Below are 22674 nucleotides of genomic sequence, written 5' to 3' on the forward strand. Positions count from 1 at the left end.
CATTCTAAAGAGTGGAGGAAAAAATGTATAAAAATGTTGAAAGAACCTACAGTTCCTTATTAGGCGAAGATACAATATTTATTCCTTGTCTCCTGGGATGAAGCTCCTCTATCTATTGTCCTCCCAGTTCTCAGTGCTGATGCTTAATTTTCAAAACTTCTATATTACCAAGGGACCTACGACATCAGCCAAAGAAATACCCAGCAAGTACAAAATCTGATCCAGGGAGCAGCTTTTGTGCAGAGGGAAAATTTTGTTCCTACAGGTTTTTAAGGAGGTGCATGGAAAAGCGAGAGATCTGATCTATGCAGATACATTGCAAATTCTCTCTGTCTGTAGAGATTTTTTCTAAAAAAAATTGGGGAAATACATGAACTTTGGATTTTTCAAATTTTTTCTTTTTCTTTTTTTTTTTTTTTTAATTTGGAGAGGGGAATTTTATCCAGAGATTTTTTTTCTCTTTTTTTTTTCGGAGAACCAAAAAATGTCAACTACCTTTCCAGGTCTCGTCCACGATGCAGAGGTATTTTGTGTGTGTGAGTGTGTGTGTGTGTGTGCGCGCGCGTGTGTGGATGTGTGTGTGCGTGTGTGTGCATATGTGTGTGTGTATGTGCCTGTGTGGTTGTTTCCATTTTTTTAAATCCATATTGGACCGTTACATTTAATTATAATCCGGCTTCAGAGATAACTTAAAGAAGTATAGAGAGAAAATTCGTTATGACATCTGTCGCCAGAAAGGGCAACTCATTACCACGTTAAAACCGTTGCCAGAACGAAAATCAGAATAATACCCCTAATAATATAATGAAGTGGAGAGAAATCACCACCAGCTCGCCAGGAATGGGGAGTTCTCACTAAAAAGCAGGACTCCCCTTTTCTTTCGAAACGCGGGAAAAGGAGGAGGGGGGGGGAATTTTGGATCTGATTCGTTATTTTAAAAAGAAAGAAAAATAGGGGTTCAAAAAAAAAAAAAAGAAGGGAAGGAAGGAAGAAAGGAAGGCAAGCAGGAGGCAAAGCTTTCTCAATGTGTAACGCTGTAACATAGAGACGGGACTTGTGTGTATTCTCGATAGTTTCCTCTGTTTGATGACTTTTTTTTGTGTCAGCCCCAGATATTACAGCTGTGATCAGGAGGTGGATGGGTAGATGGATGGATGGACAGATAGAAAGATAGATAGTTTTTATTTCAGTGCGTGGATTCCTTTTGCTTGACAGTATTAAGGGCAGGCTGGGCTGTTTATGATTTTTTGAACAGACCTTTATGGCACCAGCCCAAGGTAGGAAAGGATCTTTTGTTGCCGGGGTTGCCGCTCGCAGGCTTAGACGCTTCTGCAGGGGGAGAAGCTATGCAGGACAGCGTGCTTGGAAGAACCGCACCCGGGGTTTTCAATGACAAACCTCCAGTTTTGGGGTCTTCTTTTCACTTCTTCCTTTCAGATACGTCATGACGGATCAAACAGTTACCGTTTGATGCAGCTTGGATGCCTGGAGTCTGTGGCCAACTCGACCGTCGCCTATTCCTCCTCATCTCCTCTCACTTACTCTACCACGGGCACCGAGTTCGCCTCCCCGTACTTCTCCACAAACCACCAGTACACCCCACTGCACCACCAGTCCTTCCACTACGAGTTCCAACACAGCCACCCGGCAGTCAACCCCGACGCTTACTCCTTGAACTCTCTCCATCACTCCCAGCAATACTACCAGCAGATCCACCATGGGGAACCCACTGATTTTATCAACCTGCACAATGCGCGGGCGCTCAAGTCCTCTTGCTTGGACGAGCAGAGGAGAGAGCTGGGGTGCTTAGATGCTTACCGCCGCCACGACCTGTCTCTTATGAGCCATGGATCCCAATATGGGATGCATCCAGATCAAAGACTCCTGCCAGGACCAAGCCTCGGGCTTGCAGCCTCGGGAGCAGACGATTTGCAGGTAAATAGCATGCAATCTCCTTTTCGAGGCACCTTCTTCTCCCCTCCCCCGCCCTGGTCCCCCCCCTCACCCTCCCCATTTTCCTCTGCTCAGAATAGCTCATACAAAGGAGGGAAGATTCATCCCAAAATCCGGTCCCCCAGAGCCCGTCCTCTCCAGAACAGTAGCAAGAAAAAATGTGGAAAAAAGCGCAAAAATGTGGAAAAAAAAGCATCATCGGGAGATGTCGGGGTGCGTGTGTGCCTGTGTGGGTCCCTGTGTGCCTGTACCAGCCCTTAGCAAAGTCACACGGAAACCAACCCAACCCAACCCCACCTTCTTGCTTTTCCTAAACTTTTCCTTTCTTTCGGCGAACGGAACCGTTTAAACAACTTGCACCGACAGAGCAGGGAAATGTGTTAAGGAAGGGATGGAGTAGGAAAAGAGAAAACAGGCAGGGCAGGAAAAAAATCTGCTTTCCGACATCCATACAAAGGCAAACCTGCCGTTCAACTCCGAGGCATGAGGCAGGGAAGAAATAAACGAGAGCAAACGTTCGTCAGAAATATTCAGTGTGATAAAAATCCCTCTCAATGTCCGATCTAGATGTTAATAGGGAGAGAGATACAAGCAGATAAAGCTGAATTCATCTATGTGGCTAATCCTTCATCAATTCCCCCCTAACCGGCATCTGGACCCATCAAAAAAATCTATTTCTATGTATCAAAACCTCAGCTTTATCCGCTCAGGAATCCTTTCCCCCGCACTAAAAAAATCACCTCCGGTAAATTGAGCTGGTTGCTTAAAGGAAATTTGTTTCCAAAATTGCAAACAACGCCCTCCTCTATCTAACACCCATTTCGACAAGTCCCCCAAACCAAAAGCAAACCTTCCTTCTCCCGACGAGCTGAGGAACTAAAGGCTTCCCGAGCCGCGGGGAGAGACAAACAGGACCGTATTTATTGTACTTACTTTTCCCCCAAATCTGGCTCCCAGTCATACAAAGCTGGCTATGTTGGTCTTTCCAAAAAGACGTAGCGGTCAAAGGCTCGGAAAAAAACCCCGAAGTTTGTAAAACTAAGAAGGTCTATTTTCTTCCCTTAAAAACAAAATAAACAAAAAACCCTACCCAAAACCTCTATTTATATCGGAGAAAAGAAATTTTTTTCCCTTTTTTTCCTTTTTTTTAAGGAGGAAAATAATCCAAGAACCCAACAACAAAGAATGTTATCTTTTAAATCTATGGGGAGGAAACCCTAACTATTTAAACCTAGCTTTCTCCATTAAAATTCGCTATATAATTTTATCCTCTCTGGCCATTTTTTGTTTACATTTTTCACAAGGATCTCCTTATGTTACCCCCCTCAAAAAAAAAAAAAAAAATCTGCCATTCACTGTTCAGCCCAACTAAAACCTATTTACTCCTTTTTATAACCACGTCTGCTGCTGATTTTTTTGTATCTGTACAAATTTTTTTTCTTTGGCAGGCACAAAGCCTTGTATTTTTCAAAAGAGGGGATTAGGAACGTTTGCAAGACAGCAGACAATGCCTAAGTCCCGGGCAAAAAAGCACCATAGTTTATCCAATTTTCGACTTAGTGCCATTCAACTGGTCATTTATGCAATGTCATCCGACCAAACAACATGTTTCCCTTTAAAAAAAAAAAAAAAAAAAAAAAAAAAAAGAAGAAGAGATTGGTTAAGCTGCTAGAGGCACATTCTTTTTTTTTTTTTTTGTTTATTTAAAGAAGAAAAAAATAAGCAGCTTTCTTTTGGAAAATAATAGTTTTTCGATCACACTTTATTCAAAAGTAAAAGACTTACGTCTTTGTACCTAATCTTTTCTTTATTTTTCCTCCTCCCTCTTTTCCCGGACAGAAGAGGGAGTGTATTGAGGTATCGAAAAGACTGAGTGGTGAGAAGTTGAAAATATTAATATTTGTCGTTATGATTTAAACGATGCAGAACAAACTTGAACTCTTGCGAATATCATCTTGGGCTTAGAGAGAAGCGTTTTGGTGGCGAACAGAAACAGGACTGTACACAAATACTTTTAAACCAAAAATTGTGGTCTAACCAGTCTTCCCCTTTCTCCTTGGTCTTTCTTTTTAAAACGTTCATCAGCATATGCCTCATTTCAAATGCAACAAATGTAAATATACTTTTCCCTGCACAGAATTTTAAGTGAATGTCCAATAGTTTCGAGGGCGGTTTAAGTCAGCCTAACAGATGCAAACAGTCTTGGAGCTGGAGTGGCATCTTTCAGTGCCCTAAAAAGATTTTCCATGGGCAACAAAGAAAACTGTCACACCTTTTCCCATCACCGCTTTAATTTATGCTCAGTCGCCAAGTTTTTTTCATATTGATTTCATAATCACTTTAAGGCAGAACACTTAAAATAAAAAAGAGCCCTGAAAAGGAAGGTCTTACAGGGCCAGCGCCAATATGGTGAAAGTGGGGGAGAGAGCCAGGACTGTAAAGGTTGTTTTGTAAAGTGGGGTTTTTATTATGCACCGACTCTCTCCGCATTTACTTAACTCTTCACGGGCTGTTGAGTAGGTTAACACCCTTAAAGGCCTCTTTCATGTCCAATACCTCGTTTGTTTGTAGAGGAAAATGCGTCTTTAACACATTTCCACTGGGCAAAGATTTAGGTTTGGTTTGTTGTGTTTTTTTAACCCCAACATAAGGAAAAACCCAAAGAAAACCCAACCCTTTCAAGTCTTTTATCATTCCAATAAAAATATTTATTAAGGAGGGCGAAGATCCCCAAATAATCAGCCTTGTAACAGGAGAATAAAGAAGTGAGATCTCTTCGGATGTGCACCAGAAGCCCTAGGCAGGTTTTTGGATGGTTCTTCACGCCACACTCACGCATGGGTGCCTGTGTGTGCGCACACAGATGCATATTCATCCCCACCTATGTGCGGACACACGCATTGTTACAACACCCTCACGACTCTGTGTAGCCGGCAAAGCCCAATGGGTCGTCTGTTGTTTGTGCTCTTTGTCTACTTCTGTGCACACTTTGTAAGTCGGTATATATGTGTCACGAAACATGTATATGAATTTATATATATATACAGCTAGACGTACAAAAATACTATAGGAAAGTGTATTTTTACCTTGGTACGTGCAACTGTAGAAAGCGAACACACTTCTCTCAAGACTACTTGTTTGTCTCTCTATCCTGCCACTTAACTGCCGATCTAATTCCCAGTTCAGGAGAAAAGTCGTCTCTAAATAGCAATGAAAGTGATAATTATTCTGCCTTTCGTGGGGTAGGGGCAGTCTGCAGGGTGGCGGTGGGATTTCGCCAGAGCACTTGAGCTGGAGGAGAGTAACTGTGTTTTTCCAGTTCACCTTAACTATTGTTCCTGTGCGAGCTGTGTAACAAGGCAAAAGCTATGTGGGTTTCTGCATCTGATTTCTTTCTTTCCTTTCTTTCCCTTTTTTTCCCCTCATTACTCAAGAGCTCAGTGGAGGCCCAGTGTGGACTTGTACTGAACGGGCAAGGAGGTGTGATAAGAAGAGGTAAGAGGTTACAAATACTTGCGTGCATCAATTTTTGCAAACATAAACCCCTCTCCGTTTCTCTCTCTCTTTCCCTGCCCCACTCTTTCGCGTAGTTTGGAGTTACTGCCGAAATAGTGGTAATTTGACATTTGACAGAAGTACGTTCAAACTACCTCAGAGCACTTCACATTTCACACTCCATTTGCGCTTTACAAGTGATCTGTTCCTCGGTAGCTCTCGGATACTCCCGCTGAATCCAGAGCTTTCTTGACTCCTTTTATCATTCCCCGTTTAATCGAGTTGATCCCTGGTAGTTTGAAAAAACGTGTTCCCTGGCTCCGGGCTGTTAAATCGGCAGTTTGATCTCGTGTAGGGAAAGGAAGGAGCTTTTTTGGAAATGGGGTTTCAGTAGCACTACAGACCGGTGTGGAACGCGCTTTTGAGTGTCACTTCATTTGATACCCATCTGTCAATGTAAATACCTAACGTCAAAGTTAGAGGAAAGATTTGGAACTCTTGTTAAATTCGCATTTCTTCAGCATTTGCGAAATATGAGTGTTCGCGGGGGGGTTGTTACTACCGACATTTACCGTGAAGAGAAACCAAAGTAGTCTGAAGGCCTAACGTAGGAACACATTCTTCTTACAAGCTTAACCGCATACTTTCAATCACAATATAAAACGAATAATGCAGTCGGAGAGAGGACACCTCGCGACTCAGCCTCTTGGAATGCGCATTTATTATCTCATTATTGCCTTTCCTTATTCATTTTACCCACCATGAAAAACTGATATTTAGGAGATACTTTAGGCGAGGTGACGCTATTGTGTCAGAGCTGCTTTTACCCACCGCTTCCCTAGGCAAACTTTACGCTGAAGCAATAGTCGCACACAACTGTGGTGAGCGGAGATAGGGAGCAGGCGCACAGGCGGTTATATCCGCGGGAGGGGAGGTTTCGGGGTACCCTCTCCCCTCACCGACTCAGAGCAGCTTTTGCCCGGGTGTTCCGCAGGGCGGGCGGCGGGAGCTGCGGGGCGGAGAGGCGGGCGGCGGCGGCCCGGGGCCGGGGCCGGGGCCGGGGTGGCGGCGGGCCGGCGGCGGAGCGGTGGTGCTGAAGGGACAGCTCCCCCCGGCCGCTCCGCCCGGCCCCGCCTCGCCTCGCCGCGGCGGGCGGCCCCCGGCCCCGGCGGCCGGAGCGCGGCGGGGAGGGCGGCGGAGCTGGCGGCGGGGAGAGGGACGCCAGGAAAGCGGGGAGGGGGGGACTGCAAATCTCCCGGCCCCTCCCTGGGCACCGCTGGCGGGACGCTGTGGAGGGGGCTGGCAGCCCGGCGGGCTTGCAAACTCCTGCCTAACTCGTGCTGTCGGTGCCTGCGCCCGCCTAGGTCCGCGTCTCGGATTTCAGCGGATTGTAATTATCCCTAGGAAGAGGGATAATTCTTTCGGGTTTGATCCGAGCGCTGACCTCCGAGAAGCGGAGATCGTTAGCTGAAAGAGAAAGACAGAGTCCCCATCAGCTGGGGGCTGTGCCTGTAGTGTTTGACTGCGGCTCTCATTTCCCAGCTGAAGGGCGTCTCAAATCTCAGCTCAGCTCAACTCCAGCTTATTCAGCTCTCCAGCTCCTGTTAAGGAGATTCCAATTACCTGTGCAGATGATTGTAGTCAAGTCTCTCTCTTCCTCTCTCTCTCTCTCACTCTCTCCTTTTAAAGTGATCAAATTATTCAAGGATTTAAAGATTGATAGTAAAGAAAATCCAGCATGAAAATGCAAGGTTTTCTCTACCCTGATCTAAGTGCTGAACTACTACTGCACTGCTATCTATCTCTTGGCATATTCAGGGAAGATATCAAAGGCGAGAGTATAAGTTTCAAATGTATATTAAAAATACATAATAAATATTTTGTCCGACTTCAAAAAAAGCGATAGGTGTTAGCAGTAATCAAAACATCCAGCGCCTAAGCGCTATACAGTATCCCATATAAATAAATCACACTTCTTTTCTAGTAATACATCAATAAGAATATATTAACTCGAGAGTGGCTTCCCTAATATTTTAAACATCTCGTGTCAGATTTTTTATTTTTGTCACTAATATATACATATATTTTTTAAAGGTTGCTTTTGAGTGTTTTAGATGCAATAGCAGGAAGGAAAGGGGAAAAAGAAGGAAGGAGGAAGGGAGGAAGGAAGGGAGGAAGGAAGGGAGGAAAGGACGGGGGATGCAGAAAAAGAAAGAAAGAGTAAGAGAGAAAGAGAGAAAGAGAGAAAGAGAGAGAGAGAAAGAAAGAAGGAAGGAAAGAAGGAAGGAAGGAAGGAAGGAAGGAAGGAAGGAAGGAAGGAAGGAAGGAAGGAAGGAAGGAAGGAAGGAAGGAAGGAAGGAAGGAAAGAAAGAAAGAAAGAAAGAAAGAAAGAAAGAAAGAAAGAAAGAAAGAAAGAAAGAAAGAAAGAAAGAAAGAAAGAAAGAAAGAAAGAAAGAAAGAGAAAGAAAGAAAAAGAAAGAAAGAAAGAAAGAAAGAAAGAAAGAAAGAAAGAAAGAAAGAAAGAAAGAAAGAAAGAAAGAAAGAAAGAAAGAAAGAAAGAAAGAAAGAAAGAAAGAAAGGGAAAGAAAGAAAGAAAGGCAGAAGGAAAGAAAAAAGAGAGAGAGAAAGAAAGAAAGGAAGGAAGGAAAGGAAAGAAAACTTCCCCTGTACTTTGCCAGAGGAACCCACCCTTCCCTAGTCCTCTCCAAAAAAAGCAGTCTCTAAGAAGTGCCATAGTTTGCAGTCCTGGTATTAATACTGATAGGAATGCCAAACATCACAAACACGGCTCTTCCCTGCTCCCATCTCTGGCTGCCATTGCACATATCAGCTGCCTTCTAGATTGTTTAGTGCAATGATTTGGTGTTTGCTTTTAATGAGGCTCGGAAAGTAAAAGATTTTTTGCAAGGCTTAGGTGCTGGCGAGCTAATTACTAGCTAGAGAAAATATTTGCCACCGATTCCAGGGCAGAGATCCCCATGCTATCACTTTCAGTTAATGGTGTGCAGGATTTAGCCCGGAGCTTCCCTGCTCTAACCATCAGAACCAATAATCTTTACTTTTCCTACTGCTCCTGTATCGATAGCTTCTCTAGCCTCAGGCAGCAGCTTTGATATGTTAATATTTCTGAGTACCAAATTCTGCAGAGATCATATTAATGTTGTACATACAGAGTGGAGCTTTGCCTTAAAGTTGAATATTCAGATCGCTCGTTTCAAAAGAAATCACTTGAAGAAATGAAGCTTCTATTTACAGGAGTCGTCTATGTTTTTTAATCATTAAAAAAATCCCTCCCCTCTTATACTTTCCTATTAATCGTCTCAGGCTTTTATTACATACCCATTCCCTTTTAATTTCTCTCTAGGTTGCCATTTTAAAAGCAGAATAACCTGATTCCTGTTTGATTTTTGTCTCTCTCTTTTCCCTTCTCTCTCTCTTTTTTTTTTAAATTTTCTTTTTCTTTTTTCTTTTCTTTCTTTTTTTTTTTTTTCTTTTTTTGTGGGGCCTTCTTTTCCAAATGCCCTCCAAGCCCCCTTCCATACCCATCCCTTCCCCATCCCTCGGACATGAAGTGCACGCAGGCTTGGTGTCCTCACCTCCATATATTTGGATTAAAAAGACAACACGGTGACATTTGGCCTGCATCGTTTTATGAAATCGAGATGGCAAACTCCAAAAAAAGCTCATGTTTCGCTTTGTGATCATCCATCGTTCCTGCCGCAGGCTAATTTCAGAAGCTTAAATACTGCTATCGCCTCTGGGCCATGAAGAGAGAAGGGCCAACCTATCGGCAATAGCTCTTTTTCAATTGCCCTTGGCAACATAAAATACAAACTACTTTGAATCAAAACATTTTTGGGGAATTAATATGATCTGAACTCTGCACGTTTTAAGAGATCTTGAGTTTGTCAAATCGCTTAGAGGTGACTGACATCCGAATGCATTAGTGCCTGGCTAGGAACAACCCTCAGATCTTATTTGATTAAAAAAATAAATAAATTTTAAAAAGAAAGAAAAAGAAGAAGAAAAAAGAAAGAAAGAAAAAACCCACCCTCTTCTTAAAAGCTCGAGCATCAGTCACCATAAAGTCTGCCAATAAAATCCGGGGAAAGACGCTCCCCTTTCTCGCCTCTGCCTTTTATGTACTTGGTCGTGGTATCGCCTCTCATTTGAAAGGCACTCGCTGAGCCTTGATCCTCTCCCCCGTTCTAATTTTAATTTTTTGACACTCCAAACTACCCGCCTAATGACTCAGTCATTAAGGGCGAGACTTTGGGCAAGAGGTTGGAGGAGGCGGGTGAAGGCAGGGGCTGAGGGCTTTGCACCTCTCCCCAGGAGAATCTTCTCCCCTGCTATTTTGTGTGCAGATGAAAGGGGAAAAATAGGGTGCTGGCGTGTTACCCCCTCCCTGCGGTCTCATCCAGGCATCCCGGGATGCAGGAATGGGCAAAGGGGACATCTCCCTGCACCTTCCTATCCTCTGCTCTGGCAAACCAGCTGGAGATACCTGCCAGCCCCCACTCCCCCGAAGGGTACCGAAGGGCCCCCTCTCCCCCAGGGCCCTGCAGCCTCCCGCCCCCGGGGAAGGCAGGCCGGGGCAGAGCAGCTCTCCCTGCCCGCTTGGCCGCTCCCGGCGGTGAAGGGGCTCCCGGTGCGGCGGACGGGGGGCCCCGCGCCTCAACCCTCTCCCCGCGCCCAGCCGGGAGCCCACCGAGGGCAGATCCCCTCCTTCTCTTCCCTTTGTTGTCCTCTTCCTTCCTTTTCCCCGGCTCTTCTGAACCTTACAAGAGCCTCGGGACTCTTGTAATAGCCCATCATTGTGTTCAGATCCTAAAGCACTGTCATTAGCACTGTTGTCTTTTTCTCTTCTTTTCTATTCCAAGGGCCAATTTAAATGGCATTAAAATCCTAAATAGCTGGCTTAATTAATGGCTCTCGCGGCTCCAGCTGAGATAATCTCCAGCCGACTAAAGCCAAATCGGTCGGCGACTTTCAGCTCTCCGGGAGTTTCGGGCTGGGGAAGGGGACGGGGGCTGCTGAGCAGCCGGTTAAAGCGGGCTCTGGCCGGACCCCGAGCGCTTCGCCGGGCCGGGAAGGGAGCGGAGCCGGTTCCCTGAGGTCCTGGCACCCGTAAGACCTTTGGGAGAAGTTTGGGGAAGAGATGTGAGGTTAGGTTTTGGGTGGTTTTTCTGTTTGCTTGAGGGTTTGGTTTAGTTTAGTTTGTTTTGATTTTTCTGTGGGTCTTTGTTTGTTTTTCCTGCTGATCTGCAAAGGGATGTTTTCTGGCTGCACACGGAGGGGAGATGGAAAGCGCCTGGGTAGGGATCTCACCTGCTTTGGGGGGTCTGTGTTGCTCCCCTCTCCTGCTGGGGTAGAGGTGGTGTATTCTGTGTTTTCTGTCTCCCTTTGCTCCATTCCCAGCTGTGGGCTGTCGTGATCCACACACTCACGGCTTGGCTTGCCCCAGCGGAGATTTTGGAGCCACACACACCCAGGACGCACACCACACAGAGCAGTCCTTGGCATCCCGCATGTTCAGGCACACGCCCAGGGAACAAAGTGTGCAAAAGCACAACACACGTGCACACACAACATACACAACCTGCCAATGCCTCCAACATCACTCACTCTGCCCCACGCAGAGCCCACTCGTGAGAAACCACGGGTAGAGCCTCAGAGCCCTACCACATCCTCACATGCACAACCCACACCACGCACAGCCCACCCAGGCCTTCCTCCTGCAGCCCCACAGCGCACAACGCAGGCTCACGCACACCGTCCAGCAACACACAGCTATTTTCCCAAACCGCTGCCCCAGAAGGGCCCGGACAGGCGTTGAAAAGTGCTGATGAGTTCTTATGGCTTGTGCATAGGAAAGAGGAATGAAGCAGATGATGTCTTTTCTTTTGGTTCTAGTTGGGGTTTGGGTCCTATCCTCCACCCCAGGAGGTGTGAAAGTGCTCCTGTATCAGTGCTGATACATCTCACTGACGGAGGGCTGGTCCTGGGTGCCTGAGATTTAACATCCTTTTGCATGTTGATACAATCTTTGAAGTTGAGTTCCTGTAACAATCCCCCTTACTTATAATATTCTGTTTTCCACCATAATACCTTGCTTCTCCCAAGCTATTTTCTTAACGTTGTCTAAACTTAAAACTCTTAACACTCTTAACAGCCTTAAAAACTGAATGTTACTAAGAGGCTGGTCTTAAAAACTGCTGACCATTCAGTCCTACTGAATCTTCTGGTTCATACTGAAAAAAAAAAAACGTCTTGTGCATGCAGGCATATCCGTCTTTTCTTGGCATGAATGTTGTAGCGAGGGACATTATCTCAGAATTGTTTATATTCATGGAAAGAGCTGGTTTACATGACTAGTTACATGATGCAAAGTTCATTAACTTAGGTGAAACCAAAAGAATAACTGGGAAAAAAAGCAATACTTACAATTTTTCCTGGTAAATGTAGATAAGTTTTAGAATTGTGAATATTTAGTTCCTGAGATTAACATGTGGCTGATGTGAGGATAATTTGGAGAACATTTTAAATTGCTTTTAGACCTTTGGGAACTGAATATGGGAGTAAATAATACTGATAAACTCTATACAGTTAACTGCTTGCTTAGACTTGCTACTTACTAGGAAAAAAAAAACTGAGGAGATAGATTTTCATGTCTTCATTTTGTAACATACTGTAAACTTGCTAGAATTTCAGAACAGAGCAGAAAATATACTATAAGCTGGAGAATCCTACTAACAGCACCTGTAGATATAAATAATAGACTAATAAAAAGCATAGCATGTTATTAATATTTTATATAAGATTAATCTGTAGGCACTCATGCGTGCTTATACTTAATAATGTACACAAGCTCACAAACATGCATATATCCTGAAAAACAAAATAAACAGTACTCCTGCACTGTTGTCACCAGTATATTATGATGTTTCCTTCCACAACTGCACGATATTTATGGGTGAATATCTTGGAGAAAGGGACTACCTCATCTTGAATGAATATAAAATACCCATCATATTGCAGCTGTTACGATTAACAAATAAGAAATGACCTTGCAGAGTGTAAAGATGTGTGTATCTATACAAAATTATAGACACACATTAAAAAAAATTTGTATCTGAAGTGCAAAAAAATCATCCAGTGACATCAATGGATATTTTTCTCTCTCATTCCTAATAAAGCAATAGCATTACTTATTGTGAAAAGCATAAAACATGTGAGAATATGGATTTTGTCAATAAAAGGATGTACAAATACTTAACTCTGAGGGTGCCAGGGAGACCTACATTTCAGCAGATGCCCAAGCACATAACTATATCAGAATAATTCGTTGCACTCCAGCCACCCTATTGTCCTCTTCATCTACACAAAGGGAAATCTAAAATCAAAACAGACCAAGCTCTTTTTGCATCCTGCATCATTGGGATTTTCATTGTGTTGACAAGACTGTTGGGTTAGAGTATGGCTCTGTTCTTGCTGCTGTCATCTACACAACCCATCATCAGCTTGTGTTGGCATTTTGTACTGACTTGTGCTATTTGATGGGGAGACAGGAATAAGGAAAGGAAAATACTCTTCCAATGTTTGCTGTGACTACCTTATTCAGTATCACATAGCCTAACTTTTGTTCATTCTAGGCTTGGGAAACAAGGCAAAAGCACAGTTCACACAAAGGAACATGTTGTATTGAGTATGAACCAGTCAGCTAGAGGGAAAAGGATTGAGCCCCAAAAGTAAGCTAGCAAAAATGAACGTAGTCTTTTGTTATTCCTCTCCCTCAGACCACCTGACAATAATCATAGAATAGAATAGAATAGAATCATAGAATAGTTTGGGTTGGAAGGGACCTTTAAAGGCCATCTAGTCGAACCCCCCTGCAATGAGCAGGGATATCTTCAACTAGATCAGGCTATATATAATCTGCTGAAGTGATTTGGTATCTGAGGTGATTCAGTATATGGCAATATCAGGCCCCAGGTCTTTCACCCAAATGTGGTCTGCTGCACAAACAGTATCTCTTCTTTACCCATCTTTTTCCTCTCAAACAATCATATTTGTTGAAATCAACATGAAGATGACAGATCAGAGGGTAAAAGTTTGTCATGAAGAAAGGAGAAGTAATTTAACAGAGTTGGATAAAAGAGAAGCCCTGAAGAAGGATTTGTGTGTCTGAAAGCCTCCCTCTTTTCTTTCTTCCCCCCCATCCCCCAATCTATCAGTTGCAATATAAGAGATATTCTCCCTTTGTCTAAATCTTGTCTTGCTTGTGTCTTTAGACTTCTGTGGCTGGAAGAGCACAACTGTCTTATCACCATTTACAGTCATCTCTAACACAGTATCTTATGGCAACAGATGATGTCAGACAAGCCCACATAATCACTTCCCTGTGGGAATAAACAGTTGTCCTAAAAAGAGTCTTTTTAACATTCACAAACCCATTTCACGTGGTACCCGGAGCACGAAATTGCTGAAGCAATCTGCTGGATGATCCTACCAGTTATCTCACCTTCTGCCTGCTCTCATTTTCTTTTTCCTAGCCTGGCAGTAGGACCAATGGCGTGGGTAACTAGCCAGGGAGCAATGGCCACAGTTTTTCCTTCTTTATGTACGCTGGTGGGCACATTATTTTGCTGCAGTTATGTGTGGGGCTCTTCATCTGATGAGCTGAAGGTGTCTTATGTATCCTGGCACCAGAAGCTAGTCTGTAAAGATTTCTAAAGCAAGTAAGATCTGCCAAGAGGAATAAGGATCTCCAGGTTGAACTGCTAGACTCATGAAAGGCATTAATTCCATTCTATTTTTGAGGGCATTTTCTTCTGCTTCTTCAGCTAGTGTCTGTTAGCATCCCACCTCTGAAATGCCTTGTAATGACAAGACCAGCTCAACAGTTGAACAAGGACTGACTTTTCCAGCAGCATCTACATCAGCATTGGGTTGACGGGAAAGAAATCTGGTTGTTGCCACTGCTGTTTAGCACAACTTAAAACATACCTTGTCCTCCCCACTCTGAGCTGCATTTCTTTACAAAATCATTTGTCCTCTCTAATGCATGATCAGAATATGGGGGAAGGAATACACTAAAGTGTGCGTGTTTGGCAAGAAACCTAACCCTTCATCTTCCAGTGTGGTTGCACTTATCATTTCCTTTCTCTTTCCAGCAGCCCTCCATTTGTTTACTGTCATCCCTTTTTCTGTTTACCACCTGGTGTAAAGGCCAGGACTTCATTCATCTCCTTTTCAAGGTGGTTTTTGTGGTAGGAGATCCGTGCCTTCAAAACTGCACACAGTTTGTGACAAAGACATAGCTTCATCTAGAAAGCACCACACTGCTCTCTGTTGCTGGGTCAATGAATAATTAATATAGTGAAATAATTATATGCAACAGATTTTACCTTCTTGTAATTTGCAACTTGTTCTCCATGTTTCTGGAAAGCAAATGACTTAGACTTGTTATTTTCTTTTAACCCATACCTGGCTTACCTGGAAATGCTTTGTTTAAGAGCATGTTGCATAGGCATGATATTTTTAAACATTTTAGACTGTAAGCAACATTCTACTAAATAGTAATGAGAAGTGTTCCAGTAAATTCTGGTTAGGGTAGGAGCAGCTGCAGAGTAACAGGTTTTTGGATTAAAGGAACAATTATTTATCTGGCATAAATGGTGCACATACTGGCTTAACCTGGCAAGAAGATAAACTTTAATATGACACTGATTTCAGTACAGTCTCACTCATGATAAAATTTACAGACTTATTGAAGTAAATAAATATGTACACATTGCTACTGTTTTCTTTACACATATATATATGTACACGTGTGTATATGTATTGTGTGGCAGGAGATGCCAAACAAACAAATGTACTCAGCATTAACACTCTTCACAAATGTACCTGACAGACCAGAAGTCTGAAAATGTTGATTGAAAATATTTATAGGTTTCTATGCAGCCCTGCCTCAGATATGAAAAAAAACCAAAAACCCAAAAAAAACCCAACAACAACAACAAAAAAACCCAAAAAACCCCAACCAAAAACCAAACACCAAAACACCAAAACCCCAAAAACATTTCAGGCATGTGGCACCAGTTTTCTGTATTTATAGAATGGTCTGGGTTGGAAGTGACTTTAAAGATCATCTAGTTCCAACCCCCCTGCTGTGGGAAGGGACACCTTCCATTAGACCAGGTTGCTCAAAGCCCCATCCAACCTGGCCTTCCACACTTCCAGGGATGGGGCATCCACAACTCTGGGCAACCTGGTCCAGTGCCTCACCACCCTCACAGTGAAGAATTTCTTCCTTCTATCTAATCTAAATCTACCCTCTTTCAGTTTAAAGCCATTACCCCTTGTCCTGTCACTATGTGCCCTTGTAAAAAGTCCAACTCCAGCTTTCTTGTAGCCCCCCTTCAGGTACTAGAAAGCTGCTATAAGGTCTCCCCGGAGCTTTCTCTTCTCCAGGCTGACCAACCCCAACTCTCTCAGCCTGTCCTCATAGGAGAGGTGCTCCAGCCCTCTGATCATCCTCGTGGCCCTCTGGACTCACTCCAGCAGGTCCATGTCCTTCTTATGTTGAGGGACCCAGAGCTGAACACAGGACTCCAGGTGGGGTCTCACAAGAGTGGAGTAGAGAGGGAGAATCACCTCCCTCAACCTGCTGGTCATGCTTCTTTTGATGTGGCCTAGGATATGGTTGGCTTTCTGGGCTGTGAGTGCACATTGCTGGGTCATGTTGAGCTTCTCATCAACCAACACCCCCAAGTCCTTTTCCTCAGGGCTGCTCTCAATCTGTTCTCTGCCCTGCCTGTATTTGTGCTTGGCATTGCCCCAACATGTGTGCAGGACCTTGCACTTGGCCTTGTTGAACTTTATGAGGTTCACACAGGCCCACCTCTCCAGACTGTCAAGGTCCTTCTTGGATGGCACCCCTTCCCTCCAGCATGTTGACCGCACCACACAGCTTGGTGTCGTTGGCAGACTTGCTGAGGTGCACTCAGCCTCGCTGTCCATGTCACCAACAAAGATGTTAAAGAGTGCTGGTCCCAGTACCAACCCCTGAGGAACGCCACTCGTCACTAGTCTCACTTGGACATCGAGCTGTTGACCACAACTCTTTGAATGCGACCATCCAGCCAATTCCTTATCCACCAAGTGATCCATCGATCAAATCCATGTCTCTCCAATTTAGAGACAAGGATGTCATGCGGGACAGTGTCAAATGCTTTGTGCAAGTCCAGGTAGATGACATATGTTGCTCTTCCCTTATCCACAAACACTGTAATCCTGTCATAGAAGGCCACCAAATTCATCAGGCACGATTTGCCCTTAGTGAAGCCATGTTGGCTCTTCCCAGTCACCTCTTTATTTTCCATGTGCCTTAGCACAGTTTCCAGGAGGATCTGCTCCTTGATCTTGTCAGGCACAGAGGTGAGGCTGACTGACCTCTAGTTCCCCAGGTCTTCCTTTATTTTACCTTTTTAAAAATGTGGGTTATGTTTCCCCTTTTCCAGTCAGTGGGAACTTCACCAGATTGCCACGACTTCTCAAATATGATGGGTAGTGGCTTAGCAACTTTATCCGCCTGTTCCCTCAGGACCCGTGGATGCATCTCATCAGGTCCCATGGACTTGTGTACATTCACATTCCTTAGATGGTCTCAAACCTGATCTTCTACAGTGGGCGGTTCTTCATTCTCCCAGTCCCTGCCTTTTCCTTCTGCAACCTGGGTGGTGTGGCTTGAGCAACTGCTGGTGAAGACTGAGGCAAAAAAATTGTTGAGTACCTCAGCCTTCTCCATATCCCAGGTAACCAGGTCTCCTGTTTCCTTCCAGAGAGGGCCCGCATTTTCTCTAGTCTTCCTTTTATCACCAATGTACTTATAGAAACTTTTCTTGTTGCCCTTGATGTCCCTGGCCAGATTTAATTCTATCAGGGCTTTAGCTTTCCTAACCTGATCTCTGGCTGCTTGGACAGTTTCTCTGTATTCCTCCCAGGCTACCTGTCCTTGCTTCCACCCTCCATAGGCTTCATTTTTGTGTTTGAGTTTGTCCGGGAGCTCCTTGTTCATCCATGCAGGCCTCCTGGAGTTTTAGCTTGACTTCCTCTTTGTTGAGATGCAATGCTCCTGAGCTTGGAGGAGGTGATCCTTGAATGTTAACCAGCTTTCTTGGGACCCTCTTCCCTCCAGGGCTTTATCCCATGGTACTCTGCCAAGCAGATCTCTGAAGAGGCCACAGTCTGTTCTCCTGAAGTCCAAGGTAGTGAGCTTGCTATGTGCTCTCCTTAATGCCCTAAGGATCTTGAATTCCATTATTTCATGGTCATTGCAGCCAAAGCTTCCCTTGAGCTTCACATTCCCCACCAGATCCTCCTTGTTGGTGAGAACAAGGTCCAGCATAGCACCTCTCCTCTATGGCTCCTCTATCACCTGGAGAAGGAAGTTATCATCAACACATTCCAGGAACCCCCTAGATTGCTTATGCCCTGCTATGTTGTCCCTCCAACAGATATTGGGGCAGTTGAAGTCCCTCATGAGGACCGGGGCTTTTGAATGTGAGGCTGCTCCTATCTGTCTTCATCTGCTCTGTCTTCCTGGTTGGGTGGCCTGTAGCAGACCCTCACTATAATGTCATCTGTCCCTGCCCTCCCTTTAATCCTGACCCATAAGCTCTTGGTTGGCTCCTCATCCATCCCCAGGTGGAGCTCCATGCACTCCAGCTGGTCATTGCCAGAAAGGGCGACACCCCCTCCTTGTCTCCCCTGCCTGTCCTTCCTAAAGAGCCTGTAAACTTCTGTTCCAACACTCCAGTCATAGGAGCCATCCCACCATTTCTCCATGACACCAATAAGACCATAGCCCTGCAGGTGCGCACATGTTTCTAACTCCTCTTGTTTATTCCCCATGCTACCCCATGCTATGTGAGTTTGCATAGAGGCATTTAAGTTGGGCCCCCAATGAAGCTGACTTATGGGCTGGAGTGGCTGGAATTCCTCTGTGTTGCTCTTCAGGTGCTCTCCTGCTGACCTGTGATCCTTCTCCAGGCTCTGGGCACCTATTGCTGGCACTGGCATCAAACTGGTAGGAGTGGAATGGATTGAAGTTCCCCTCCCCCAGCAGATGCTCGTGTTCGAGCATATGAGCATATGAGCATATGAGCTCATGAGTGTCCTTGTTGTGTCTATATGTTTGGTGATGCATAATTTGTCTCTATATTCTGTCTGAGAAGTGGACACTAATATCTGTCCTGTAGCATAATTAGAAAAGTCATAAAATACCCTGCTGTACTGAGTCAGGATCTCACCCATCTGGGATTTATACCAAGAGATGTTCTTTTCTGGTTTTGCTGTCAGCACAAATGTTTAAATATACCTTCAAGAGCTGAAATATTTGGAAAGAAATTCTGTTTGCCTTATGTAAGCAAGCAATAGTCTGCCTTTAATGAAGTTTCATCCTTCAGTTATATTCCTCTGTCTCTGCCAAAACTGGAACATACACAGACACCTTAATATTAAGAGGGATTACATGTGGAAGAAGATAAAGAAAAGGTGTTAGAATCTTGTCTAAAGTGAGCTATTCTTTTTTTTTTTTTTCTCTATTCTATTCACATTACAGAATTTAGATTGCAAACTAAAATTTTTAAGCATAATAAAGTGAGCTCTTGCAGTTCAAAAAGATTAGGGTGTTCACAGGAAAGAAGAAACTATCGTGGTAGTTAAAAAAATACGGTATCTTTCCTTTAAACATGAACGATGAGCACAGATTCATTCTGCCATAAGAAGGTCTTTATATCATTGTCCTCACAGAAACCATCTGAACTCCTTCCAGTAGTGCATTGAATTATATGATATTTTATATCACTGTCATATGCAGCTCATTCTTTTTTCTCATCTTTCCCTCAGGGAAGAATTGTGCATGCAGTGGTAAGATTTATTTCTTCCACAGAATTTGTTATTGTAGTTAGGTTGGAGAAGGCAGGTCAAAGAAAAGTGTTTTGCACTTGGTGATAAAATATGTGCTAGTCCTTAAGATTATTTTATTTTCCCTGGGAGTTTGTACTATCTTCTTGGATCAGTTGCAGAGAAAGTTTTCTCTCTTGGTCTCTCACAAATTAACTTTAAGTTAAAAACTTGATTTTGCCTGAGGAGTTATTGATTACAGTCTTCATTGAAAGATCTGGTGATCATTCAGCAGTTTTAGACCCAGGCCAAGTAATTGCCACTTTCAAGAAATAAACAATGCCAGAACTAGCCTGAGATAAACTGATGTAGCTCAATAGATTTCAATCATTAACATCAGCTGAGGATTTGACCTAACTTCAGAAGTATATGAGAGTTCAAAGGCATGGAAAGCCATTCTGGCTGCAAATCACTGCAAACCTATAGTGCCATTTCATCTTTGTTATCCTAAACACTGCTATTGGAGTTAAAATGAACATTTTTCATTAGAACCAATGTCCTAAATTTTTCACCAACTGCATTTTTTTAAAATCCTGAGTGATACCTGAATCTGGTTCAATCTGTTGTTAATCATACTAGATACAAGACTTAACAGACTGACGATGTGTTATTTTTACTGAGCATGAAATCAAATGAAGTAGCCGTAGTGATCTAATTTGACTGTAAAGCTTATAAGATCTAATAGTTCACTTTTCCTGGACTGAAATTTCAATCCATTCATCTTTCTCAAAGCAACAATGTGATGCAATATTTAAAAACAAAAACAAAAACAAAATCACCACCCCCAAAATACTCCAAAAGAAACGCAACAACCGCAACAAAAACAACCGCAAGTAAACAACAGAATTGTTCTTCATGATTGAATTTCTCAAAATATGGAATATGAGGTTTCCCCCGCTCTAATATTTCTTTTGTTTTGTAGGTGGCACCTGCGTTGTTAACCCCACCGACCTGTTCTGCTCTGTTCCTGGTCGCTTATCTCTACTCAGCTCCACTTCGAAGTACAAAGTCACCATTGCAGAGGTGAAGAGGCGCCTTTCACCACCAGAATGCCTCAATGCTTCCCTCTTAGGAGGTATTTTGAGAAGGTAAGTTGAAGGTGAGAATAACAAGTCCTAGACAGTGCTGTAATTTCTGTAATTTTATGTTCTGCAAATAGGTTTTGTTCTCTTTCCCCAGTGGGATAGGTGGTCACAGTTTGGGAAAACAGAAGGAGATGTATTGGGAGTGAACACTGTTTCTAGGAAAATTTTCAATAAATGAGAAAAATTAAGATTGTGTTGACATTTTTCACAGAAAGTTGACATTTTTCAGTGAACTGTTGTGGGGTTTTTACCCCCTCAGTTCAGTTATCCATCAGAGATAGACAGGCATTGCTTTGCCTTGTTTTGAATCAAAAAAAAAAAGACCCTCAGTATGTGGAAAATTTCACCAGAGCTACAAATCTGGCTTCTTGTTGAGAAACTGTTCCAAAGCAAAATGTTTTACCAAGTGTAGTTACAGTGCGCACTCATCTAAAACCTAAAACATGGTGGTGTAGGGATGCCTTTTTCTCCCATTCTCCCCTGCATGCCTTTTGAGTACAGAAAAGGTAGACTTAGCAGAATATGCTGGATTTATTCTTCTCGTTGTGAGATACTGGAGCAGAAGCAAGTAAGTAGGTAAAATTTTGCCTCTGACCCTTCACCAACCAGAGTAGACACCTGCAGAAAGCAGTAGCAGTGAGGAGGAAAGTGGCCGACTGTGCCTCACATTGCAAGTGGAAAACAAGGAGGCAACTGTAATTCAGCTGGGCATATGTAAGTCGCAATGTCCCTGACACGTCAATTTAGATGGCATAAGCTACTTGAATGCCCTTTGATCAAAACTAGCTGGAAAGTCATAGGCTATTTCACTGTTGTCACTGAAGGCCATGCTGATCCCTGTACTTATACTGAAAGTCATTTTAACCAATCTGCGATATTCTAAGATATGTAGTAGTCCAAGAGCTGTCTCAAACCATCTGGCAGAGTAAGGACGATAGATTGTAAAATTGTTTCAGGGGCATAAGCCCTATTTACCTGCCTCTAGAGGCATTGAAATCCAAAATCTACATCCACAAAAGTTTTCCTCTGTTACTGCTTCATCTTGGAGAGGCCTTCAGCTAATAGTCACAGAAATATTCATTTTAAATACTCATACCGCAGTCTTCATCAATACCAGTACAAGCTATTAAGAATGCAAGGGCATCATCCTGAACATGAGGACTCATTTCTCTCTTCTGTTAAAATGCTAGAATAATCCCCATAAGTTTTTGACCCAGACCAAATATCATTCTTCCACATCTACCCGGGGCATGGTTCAGGAGTTAGCAAAAGCCAGGGACTAGTCCCAGCCAGCAGTTTGGATATGCTAATTCTGTTTTATGAAGCAGAGGTGTAAATTAATAGATTGGGTCAGGCTATATCTGTAGGTGTCACAACTAGAGAACAGACTCAAACACTCTGTAGTTGACCAGCAGAGATGCAGCAAAACCAAATCTTGTTCATGGTTTGCCTGAGACCTGGCAGGGTTGGTTTTGCATCCTGTCAGCAGTGGCTGTCTAGTTATTTTCCCAACTAGCTTTTCTTCAAATAAAGTGTTCTCAGAAGACATTTCCTGATGTACATGGTCAAAGTTGTGGTATATCTTAGCGGGTAAAAACGACCATCCAAATGGTAGTATTCCAAGTTTGGTTCCTTCCTCTGCCTGAAGGAACTTGAACCTGCACCTCCAAACATCTAGTTAGGTATGCTTAATACTCAGTGATTGTTTATTCTAAGCTGAGGGCCCCTCAACCTCCTTTGGGGATAATCAAATATTTATTGGACAAAAGCTAAAGTGTAACTGTAGTGATGACTATTATCTAACGACCAGGTCGTTCTTTTGGGATGGGAGAGATCTGGGTTCCAGTCACTGTTCTATTCAATGTTTAAGCATTTTAACATTAGTTATTCACTACCAGCTGGCTGCTGCATTCGTCTAAAGGACACAGGTTAAAATTCCCTCAGGCTGAGCAAGAAATTGAACTTACGTCTGCTGCATAAGTGGATGTGTCTCAAATGCTTCAAACGCTGAGGTGCTGCAGAAAAGCAGGTGTGGGATGCACCAGAAACCCTTTTGTGAGAATAAAGTGATGTAGGCATTTAGGATAGGGGCATAGATAACCAACAATGGCTGGGAGTTTAGCTTCAGCATTTCCTATTGCCTTATCCTTCTTCCTTGTAAGTATTGGGC

General features: G+C 43.5%; 1 protein-coding gene across 1 annotated transcript in view; it reads left to right on the plus strand.

Annotated features, from left to right (window-relative positions):
• Positions 1–484: 484 nt before the first annotated feature.
• The window catches only part of TFAP2D (transcription factor AP-2 delta), a gene marked incomplete at both ends in the record, with an annotated part of 48431 nt that continues 26241 nt past the window's right edge, over positions 485–22674 (plus strand). Inside the window, 4 exons of the mRNA XM_082306306.1 lie at positions 485–523; positions 1438–1935; positions 5388–5448; positions 20342–20507. Of these exons, the coding sequence (XP_082162432.1) occupies positions 485–523; positions 1438–1935; positions 5388–5448; positions 20342–20507 (764 nt within the window). The remainder of the gene's footprint in view (positions 524–1437; positions 1936–5387; positions 5449–20341; positions 20508–22674) is intronic.

This window comes from Platalea leucorodia (genome assembly GCF_965183815.1).
Source record: "Platalea leucorodia genome assembly, chromosome: 3".
Taxonomy (NCBI): domain Eukaryota; kingdom Metazoa; phylum Chordata; class Aves; order Pelecaniformes; family Threskiornithidae; genus Platalea; species Platalea leucorodia.